Source organism: Octopus bimaculoides, chromosome 9 (assembly GCF_001194135.2).
Source record: "Octopus bimaculoides isolate UCB-OBI-ISO-001 chromosome 9, ASM119413v2, whole genome shotgun sequence".
NCBI classification, from domain to species: Eukaryota; Metazoa; Mollusca; class Cephalopoda; order Octopoda; family Octopodidae; genus Octopus; species Octopus bimaculoides.
The window spans coordinates 86,065,563-86,076,274 of NC_068989.1; the positions used below are offsets into that span (position 1 = coordinate 86,065,563).

At 40.3% G+C, this 10,712-nt stretch overlaps 1 protein-coding gene across 4 annotated transcripts in view; it reads right to left on the reverse strand.

The window, feature by feature from the left end:
• LOC106869704 (serine/threonine-protein phosphatase 6 regulatory ankyrin repeat subunit A) overlaps window positions 1-10,712 on the reverse strand; it is a 144,860-nt gene that overhangs the window by 89,013 nt on the left and 45,135 nt on the right. For all 4 annotated transcript variants that reach the window (XM_052970837.1, XM_052970834.1, XM_052970836.1 and 1 more), the window contains exons 3-5: window positions 7,291-7,440; window positions 5,865-6,065; window positions 4,300-4,452 (exon numbers count right to left, since the gene is read on the reverse strand). In XM_052970837.1, coding sequence (XP_052826797.1) covers window positions 4,300-4,452; window positions 5,865-6,065; window positions 7,291-7,440 — 504 coding nt within the window. The remainder of the gene's footprint in view (window positions 1-4,299; window positions 4,453-5,864; window positions 6,066-7,290; window positions 7,441-10,712) is intronic.

The following is a 10,712-nucleotide window of genomic DNA, read 5'->3' on the forward strand; positions in this document are numbered from 1 at the left end:
CATTCAACGTGTTCATCCTTTAATGTCCACTTTCCATGCTGGCATGGGTTGGATGGTTTGACTGTAACTGGTAAGCCAGAGAAGTGCACCAAGTTCCAGTCTGATTTGGCATGATTTCTACAACTGGATGCCCTTCCTAATGCCAACCACTTCATAAGCGTAAGGGGGGGCTTTTTACATGTCATTGGCATGAGTGCCATTTACATGACACTTGCAATGGCCACAACTAATACACACACACCCACCACAGGCTTTTCTTTCAGTTTCTGTCTACCAAATCCAGTCTCAAAGCTTCGTTGGTTCAAGGCGATAATAGAAGCCACTTGCCTAAGATTCCACATAGTGGGATTGAAACCTAGACCTCCTGACTGCAAAATGAACTTCTTAACCATTTGGCCATACTGCACCTACTAAGTAATAGCAAAGATCTTCTAAAGCATTAAACTATATTTTCTGAAGATTTGTGGCATTCTACTTAAAAGCCATTAGTCTATATGGAAACTTGATTCACTAGAAATATCACCAAATATTCCTCCTTTAATATTCAGCCATTTTATTTAAAAAAAAAAGAAAAAAGAAAAAAAAAAAGAGACATGTAGAGTGTGAGGTTAAGAAGCTTATTTTGCAACCATGTAGTTTCAGGTTCAGTTCCACTGCATGGCACCTTAGGCAAGTGTCTACTATAGCCCCAAGCCAAATAATGCCTTGTTAGTGGCTTTGCTAGAGGGAAACTGTGTGGAAGCCTATCATGTGTGAGTAAGCTTGTCCCCACCATCCTACCACTTTACAACAGATGTTGGTTTATTTACATCACTGTAACTTAGCAGTTCAGCAAAAGCAACTGATAGAATATATATCATCATCATTTAATGTCCATTTTCCATGCTGGTATGGGTTGGACGGTTTGACTGAAAACTAGTAAGCTGAGGATTTGCACCAGGTTCCAATCTGATTTGGCACGCTTTCTACAGCTGGATGTCCTTCCTAACACCAGACTCATAAAATAAGGACTGGGGTCAATTTGTTCAACTAAATCAGGGGTTCTCAACCACTTTTTTTTTTCATCTATGGGCCCCTTTGATTACTATTTTATTCAGGTGGACCCCCATTGCCATTTGAGGTTTAAAAACTAGTTTTTTTTTAGAAACTTCTTTCAAAATTCCTATTTTGTTTTTCACACATTAACCTGTGTAGGTTGAATTATGTAAAATGTTAGAGAAAGAATCCTAGCTGTTTCTTGCAATACATACCAATACATACATCTAAAACAAAATATTTTCAGGGGACCCTTTCAAATTCTATTGTGGATCCTTAGTTTACTATTATGCTATGTGAACCCCTCCAAAATCTTATATGGACCTTCAAGGGCCATATGGCTCCCGGTTGAGAACCACTGAACTAAACTTTTCAAGGCAGTGCCTTAGCATGGCTGCAATCCAATGACAGAAGCAAGTAGAAGATAAAAGATAATGTTTGGAACATTTCTGATTGCAGGCCTGCTTGATATCAAGGTTGATCTGGAGCCATAAAATATGCTGAAATTCTTCACAATCATTCGTCATTGGATTCTGTTAATATGACAGACATAAGCCAGACTGACTGCTTTATGCAACTAAATATATTTGAGAATTCTTATTAATGAGATTATAATCTTGTTAAAAGGCTGTTTTAAGTAAATCCTAAGCTAAGCTCTGACCTTAATCCATCACTTTAGTCTTGATTGATTCACCAGACAACTGCCAGTATTTAATTGCTGAATGTCATAGCAACAGACAGATGAAATCAATCTTCACCTGGATAGTTAGGTAGTCTATCAAAGTGTGTCTCCTCCAGAAAAGCGTAGTAAGCAATTCCGTACTATTTAAGTAAATCCTAAGCGAAGCTCTGACCTTAATCCATCACTTTAGTCTTGGTTGATTCACCAAATAACTGCCAGTATTCAATTGCTGAATGTCATAGCAACAGACAGATAGATGAGACCAATCTTCACCTGGATAGTTAGCCAGTCTATCAAAGTGTGTCTTCTCTAGAAAAGCCAAGTAAGTGATTCCTTACTACAAGACAAATGTTTAGGTTTTTCCTATCAGCCTTTGGACTGTGGCCATGCAGGAGCACTGCCTTCAACTATGGAAAACAGACATAAAATAATTGTGTATGTGTGTGTATATGTATGTATGTATGTATGTATCATGCTTTTCATTTAACATCTACTTTTTCATGCTTGCATGGGTCAGATGGAAGTTGTTGAAGCATATTTTCTACAGCTGGATGCTTTTCCTGTCATCAACCCTCACCTTTTCCAAGCAAAGTAATATTTCCCTATGGAAGACTGGAAATGCACAACACCGCTTATATGATGGTTATGCTCATTTACACACAAACACACACAGGCATATACACGTGCGCACACATACACACACACACAACAGGCCTCCTTCAGGTTCTGTCTACGAAATCCACTCACAAGGCTTTGGTTAGCCTGTGGCTACAGCAGAAGAGACTTGCTCAGCATGGGACTGAACCCATGACCACATGGCCACGAAGGAAATTCTTAACCATACAACCCCACCACCAGACACACATGAAGATTTACATACTCCAGCCACAGACGTAGAGACTACATAATCAGTTGACTTGCTAGAAATAGCAGCCAAATTTTCTTTAAGTCTTCTGTAACTATTTCTAAGTAAATACTCCCCCTGTGTGTTTTGATTAAATTTGAAAATAATCAAGAATTAGAATGGATTTAGTAAAATAAATAATTTCTCTGTTATTAAGATGGTGTCTGCAATACGACAGAATCTATTTACATAAAATTATGAAGGAAAGTTTAAATTCAGATCAGAAGGTTTTTAAATTTTGCAAATTGGTAACATAAAAAGTGAGTGGTATCAAAAGGATTAAATTACTTCCCATTACGTCTGTTTTTCCTGCTAGTGTAGGTTGGAGGAATACTTAAAGAGACTATACTTAATAGACAGATGCTCTTCTCATCACTAACCCTCATTTGTTTTTTGTTTTTTGAGAAAGTGATTCTTTTTGTTTTTTTTAATTCTAATCATCTTTGAAAGCACATAGCTATCTTATTTCTTTATTTGTTTCAGTCATTAGACTGTGGCCATGCTGGGGCAGAGCCTCAAAAGATCTAGTCAAACGAATCAATTCCTATACTTTTTATTTTAAAGTCCGGTACTATTCTATTGGTCTCCTATCCCAAACTGCTAATCTACAGGGATGTAGTCAAACCAACACCAAATGTCAAGCAATGGGGGTACAACACAAAGACGCCCTCCACCACACATACAACAGGCTTCTACAAAATTTCAACAACCAAAAATCCCTCACAAGGGATTGGTGTGGGGCTATCGCAGAAAATACTTGTCCTGGGTGGTGTGCAGCGGGTTTGAACCCGAGGCCATGAAATTGCAAAGTGAACTTCTTTACAACACAATCATGCCTGTGCCTATTTGATAAACAGCCTTTGTTGACAGGGAATGTCAAAATAATGTCACCATTTTTTGCTGAATGCTTTCACTGGAAGACATGGAATGTAAACATCCACCCGACCTCCACAAATGCACACGACTGGTTTTCATACAGCTCGTGTAACAATTTCTTTCACATGACACCGGTCAGCCTTGTGAGTAAAATTGGAAGACAGAAACTATCTAACAGAAGAAGACCCTTGCTCAAAGTTCCACACAGTAAGCTAGAACTCACGATTATATTAAGAAGTGAATTCTGTATCTACTCGGTCATGCCTGCACAAATCCATCATTATTTTACCATTGCTTTAATGTCCATTTTTCCATGCTTGCATGGGTCAGATGAAGTCTTATTGAGGAAGATTTTCTACCTTGAAGCTGAATGGCTGCCCTTCCTGTCACCAACCCACACTGGTTTCCAAGCAAGGTAATATTTACCCCCATGGCCAGACATGTTTTTATGGAAGACTGAAAATTAAGTACACTGCTTCTATGATGGTGACAATCATTTCTACAACAATCACACAATGCCAAGACAAGGAGACACGAACACACATATATGATGGGCTTCTTTCAGTTTCTGTCTACCAGATCCACTCAAGGCTTTGGTCAACCCAGGGCTATAGTAGAAGACACTTGCCCAAGGTGTTACACAGTGGCACTGAACACTGTACCATGTGGCTGGGAAGCAAACTTCTTATGCAAAAAAAAAAAAAAAGAGGTGGGGGGTGGACACACTGGAATATTTTGATGGTCATAAAAAAGAAAAGGGTTGGGGGGAGCATAGTGATAATTGCGAGAGAGTAATCCTCACCAGTTTGTCGCGACAGTTGATCTCAGCATTGTGTTCTACTAACATCTGCACCATGTCCACATGTCCCATGTACGCTGCCCAGTGGATGGCTCTCCGGTCCTTCTTGTCGAAAGCATTTATTGTTGCACCTTTCTCAAGCAGTAGCTGCAACATCTGGGAGGAAGGAAAAAGAGAAACAGAAGAGAGAATATGTGGTCAAAAGAATATTAGACATACACATACATCCGCATACATTGGCACAAATACATATGCACACACACATACACAAATACACACAAATACACACACATACATACATATGCAAATGCATACACAAGTATACGTTGACACAGATATACTTGTGCATAGACACATACATATACATTGACACAAATCCACATACATATGCATGCACATATGCACAAACACACAAATACACACACATGTATGCATTGATACAGAATTACATATGCATATAAGGCGGCGAACTGGCAGAAACGTTAGCATGCCGGGCAAAATGCTTAATGGTATTTCGTCTGCTACTACGTTCTGAGTTCAAATTCCGCTGAGGTCGATTTTGCCTTTCATCCTTTTGGGGTCGATATAATCGACTTAACTTGTTTGCCTATCCTTGCTTGTCCCCTCTGTGTGTAGCCCCATGTGGGCAGTAACGAAATAATTACGTGCATAGACACACATATACATATGCATACACACATATACATTGAAAAAATACACATACACACACATACTTATACACATATTGATGTACAGACACATACATATGCATACACATATATAAACAGATACTTATACATACACAAACATAAATGAATGCAGTCTCATGCCACAGCCATGCACTGATACCAGGGCCCTCCCTGTCTCACCCTTGTCATCACTATCTGTGCGTGTGTGTGTGTGTGTGTGTGTACGTGTGTGTGTGTACGTGTGTGTGTGTGTGTGTGTGTGTGTGTGTGTGTGTGTGTGTGACTCACAATCTTGTTTTCTAACAACTCAAACTCCAAGAATGCCAGCAGAGAGGTTCTAGGTTCTGATAATGTGGCAAAAATACGGCAGATTTTTCTGTGGGATTACATGTGACAAGGCTGGACTTTAGAATTACAGGAACAATCTATTTGACGGGCCTCTACAATTAACCTTGTGATTGGCGTTAAGAAGGGCATGAAGCTGTAGAAACCCAGCCAAAACAGACTATGGAACCTGGGGTGATTTCTAGCCTTGCTGGCTCCTGTCAAACTGTCCAGTCCATGTTAGCATGGAAAATGAACGTTAAATGATGATGATGAATTTCACTGACAAGACTTGTGGGGCTGACACAAGGCTTTAGTAAAAGACTTGTCCAAGATACCACACAATGGGAGTGAATCCAGGACATGATGATAGCAAGACAAACTTCTTAATCAGTGCATGCCTGTGTTCATACCAATCTGGAAGCTGTATAAGAGAGAGAGGGAGAGAGAAAGGTCCCATCTAGCGAGTCTGGGTTAAACCTGGGTTCTTGTCATACTGTGACGCACACACTGTTGTTGTAGTTGTTGTTTGTAGTGGTGGTGTTATTTGCTTACCTTTATGTGTCCGTTGAATGCGGCATGGTGCAAACTTGTGCGCCCTGCACGATCAGACACATTTACATTGGTTAACATGGGAATCAAGTATTCTGCACATTTTACGGCATTGTTTGCAGCTGCAACGTGCAGAGGAGTCTGCCAATTTTTATCTCGCGCATTAACATCAGCCTGATGTCGAAGAAGACACTCGACGACGTCCTGTAAAACAAATTCGAACAATCAATAGATCTATAGAACATTAAAAGCAAGCCAAAGTTTTAAAAAAGTAGCAATTATTATTATTATTTTGGGGGTCAATTAAATAAATACCAGTTAAACACTGGGATCAATGCCATCAACTAGCTCTCTCCTGCAAAATTTCAGGCAAGCTGGCAGAATCCTTAGCACGCCGGGCGAAATGCTTAGCAGTATTTTGCCTGTCGCTACGTTCTGAGTTCAAATTCCATTGAAGTTGACTTTGCTTTTTATCCTTTCAGGGTTGATAAATAAAGTACCAGTAAAACACCGGGGTCAATGTAATCGACTGGTCTCTGCCCCACCCCCAATCTCAGGCCTTGTGCTTGTAGTAGAAAGGGTTATTATTATTATTATTATTATTATTATTATTATGAAGGTAGCAAGCTGGTTGAATCATTAGCACATTGGAGTAAACGCTTAGCAGCATTTTTTATTTCTTTATTGCCCACAGGGAGCTAAACATAGAGGGGACAAACAAGGACAGACAAAGGGATTAAGTCAATTACATCGACCTCAGTGCGTAACTGGTAGTTAATTTATCGATCCTGAAAGGATGAAAGGCAAAGTCGACCTCGGCGGAATTTGAACTCAGAATGTAACGACAGACGAAACACCGATATGCATTTCGCCCGGCGTGCTAACGTTTCTGCCAGCACGCCGCCTTCTCTTAGCAGCATTTCTTTCAACCTTTTACATCGAGTTCAAACTTTGCTTTTCATCCTTTCGAGATCAATAGAATAAGTATCAGTCAAATAATGGAGGTTGATGTAATCAATTTGCTGGCCTTGTGCTAAAATCTGAAACTTATTATTATTAGTCTTTACGTCTTAAGTTCAAATTCTGCCAGAGTCAGCTTTGCCTTTCATTTTACCAAAGTTGATAAAATAAGTACTACTGGGGTAGGCTTTGTGCTGATAGTAGAAAGAATTATTAGGGTATTGGTTGGTTTGGTAGGTGCTGCACAGTGGGATCCAATCTAAAACCACATGGCTGTGGACTGAACTTCTTAACCAAAAGGCCACGCTTGTGTTGGTACAGAGTTGGTAGATGGTGCAATGAAAGTCAAAAATGCACCCAGCAGAGGAGACCCCACAATATATGCAAGGTCTGCACCTTGGGTACTGAGCTGTCACCATACCCAGGTGACAGCCAAGTGTGAGCAGGTGAGAAATCAGAGTGTACTTACATCATTTTTCGAACAGCAAGCTCTGTGAAGAGGAGTTAGCCATCGATTGTCCTTTGTGTTGACACGTGCCCCATTCTGGAGCAATAGCTCGGTGATTTCTGGGTCACCGCAGAAAGCTGCAGCATGGAGCGGACTTCTTTTCTCGGCATCCTGTTAGAAACAAACAAAGACAGACACCAACTACTAAAGGAGTTCATTTTTAAAACATAAGTAAAAAAATATATCCCTAAATAGAAAGAAGTAGGAAGAAGACAAAGACCAATTCTTTAATGACAAGGGGTGGATAATGGCCACAGGGTTTGGGGGATAATGGCCCTGGGGTTAGAGCCTTGGTTCATTGTGCTCTTAGGATACTGGGTGAGTAGACGAGAAGTCAGTGGTTAGTAGAGGTGGATGGTTAAGACAATAAGAGTACTGAATGACCAGCTAACAGGTCAATGACAGGAGGTCACAGATAGCCAAAATGGCAGAGTACTGAATGGCTAGAGATGGTTCATGATCAGAAGAGCATCAAGCTGCAGTAAAGCTGCATCAGTGATCGATGCAAGCTTGGAAATGTGGACATAAAAATGATAACACACTAACATGTGTGTGTGTATGTGCGCACACTAAATATCCCTATGCATTATCATCATCATCACTTATTGTCCACTTTCCATGAGTGTAATGGGTGCACTAATATATATATACATTTATATATATATATATATATCGCCAGTGCTGCTGGACTGGCTCCCGTGCAAGTGGCACGTAAAAAACACCTTTTGAGTGAGGCCGTTGCCAGTACCATGTGACTGGCCCTCGCGCCAGTGGCACGTTAAAGCACCCACTACACTCTCAGAGTGGTTGGCGTTAAGAAGGGCATCCAGCTGTAGAAACTCTGCCAAATCAGATTGGAGCCTGGTGCAGCCTTCTGGCAGGCCAGTCCTCAGTCAAATCGTCCAACCCATGCTAGCATGGAAAGCGGATGTTAAACGATGATGATGATGATGATGATATATATAGCATGTAAAATAGAAGAGTGTGATTTGAGGGAGAGGTAGGGCTGCTGTTTCTGTTATGCTGAAGGGACTATGAAGAGGGTCTGTTGATTAGTGATTTATAATTTATAAATGCAATTCAGTAATTAACAAAGAACATCTTGACAGCCACAAGCATTCAAATGGGATTTCTGTGCCATATGCTGTTTATCTACATTGTTCTATCTCATTATCAATCAGACTATCAGATGTTATACACTGCTGGCCACAATGCACTTCCTCACATTGTTGTAGCTTTTGAATGAATCCACACACCAGCCAACAAGCAAGTCAGACAGTAGAATGCCAATTCATTGCAGGTTTATCCACTTACAGATGAGTGGACTGGGGCAACGTGAAATGAAATGTTTGGCTCAAGAGCTCAATGCACTGTCAGTCTGAGAATTGAAACCACAACCTTGCAATCATGAGTGAAACACACTAACCACTAGGCCACATGCCTGCACACATTTTATATATGATAGACAGATAGCTAGAAAGATAAACCATAAGGGACCGAGACAATGAGATATCCACAACAGTGAAAAGTGTTAGAAGAATGCATAGAAAAATAAAAAGGTTTGCAAGCTTAATCCCATATACAGGGTGGCCCAAAAGTAGGTTTACAGTTATCACGTAGGCACATTAAATTTCTTATTTCATTACTGCCCACAAAGGGCTACACACAGAGGGGACAAACGGATCAAGATGATTATATCGACCCCAGTGAATAACTGGTACTTATTTAATTGACCCTGAAAGGATGAAAGGCACAGTTGACCTCGGCGGAATTTGAACTCCGAACGTAGCGGCAGATGAAATACAGCTAAGCATTTCGCCTGGCATGTTAACGTTTCTGCCAGCTCGCTGCCTTTAAATTTCGTTAAATTTGTTTTAAAACATTTTATTACATTTAAATTTCTATCTTACAAACTGAAAAGGGAGCTTGAAAAAAATTAACTAAATTAGAATAATGGTTTCATATTTTTTTATGATTAAGATCTAAACTGTTAATATATGAATGCGAAAGAGATAATTGAATAACTGTAAACCTACTTTTGGGCCACCCTGTATATACTAAAATTGTTTTTGTAAAACAAAAAATGACTGCCAAAAAGATGAGAAGAAACTGAAAATATGCCCCACCACCACCACAACCTCCCGTAACTCATTAGCCCAGATTGACAAATTGTAAGTGACCAAGTGGATAGGGGATTATCAATTGAAAGGTCAGTAGTTCATATCCTATCCTTGGCACTGTGTTATGCCCATGGCTACGACACCACAGAGCTGTAAACACAACAATGTTTTTGTAAACTATAGAGATATAAAAGTAGGTTATGATAGTGTAGTCATGGTTAACGTATGCAGGGAGAGGAGTGATTTATCTTACATCCATTGAAAGCCTGTACAGAAACTAGAGTTAAAACAATTGCTTAGATGATCATTAAAGTCCCAGGAGGGGGACAGAGTTTTCTAGATACTCCATTCACATGGAGCGTTTAGGTTAAGTTAGAGGTCTATGCACATGGTGCTGGTCAGAGTTGTAAGGTTTATCCACCAAATTTTTCCACCAGGAGAGGGATAGCAGCTATGATCCTTTTCAGGGACTTCAAGACTGGTTAGAAGAAGGGATGTGTGAATATGTGGTCTAGTGGAATTCTAAGATCTTAGCTTTGATTCCTGGACAAGATGGTGTATTGTGTTCATGAGCAAAACACTTCAATGCGTGTTGCTCCAGTTCATTCAGGTGTAAATGAGTTCCAGCGATGACTGGGAAGTTAACCCTGCGATGAACTGGCATCCCATCCAGTGGAGAAAGTCTTGTAACCTCAGTCACTTACACACCATGGAAACCAAGTCAAGCTCTGGTCTTAGGAACTTAGGGGTCATAACAGATCTAAGAGAACTGACCTCAAAGCCTGGGGTCAGCTAAATGTGGCCAAGTGGTGATGTTTAACCAGTTACCTAAGAATGGATAACAACAATGACTCAACAGGAAGATAGTATCTGTGTCATTTGGGTCTCAACCAAAGTCCATATGGCCCTCGCAGGTCCTTATAGAATTTTGTTGTTAAAATTTATGTGCAATAAATTACTTATACTTCAACATACAAAATTTTTTTATACAACAGGCGCGGGAGTGGCTGTGTGGTAAGTAGCTTGTTCACCAACCACATGGTTCCGGGTTCAGTCCCACTGCGTGGCACCTTGGGCAAGTGTCTTCTACTATAGCCTCGGGCTGACCAAAGCCTTGTGAGTGGATTTGGTAGACGGAAACTGAAAGAAGCCCATTGTATATATGTATATATATGTTTGTGTGTCTGTGTTTGTCCCCCCAACATCGCTTGACAACCGATGCTGGTGTGTTTACGTCCTCCGTAACTTAGCGGTTCGGCAAAA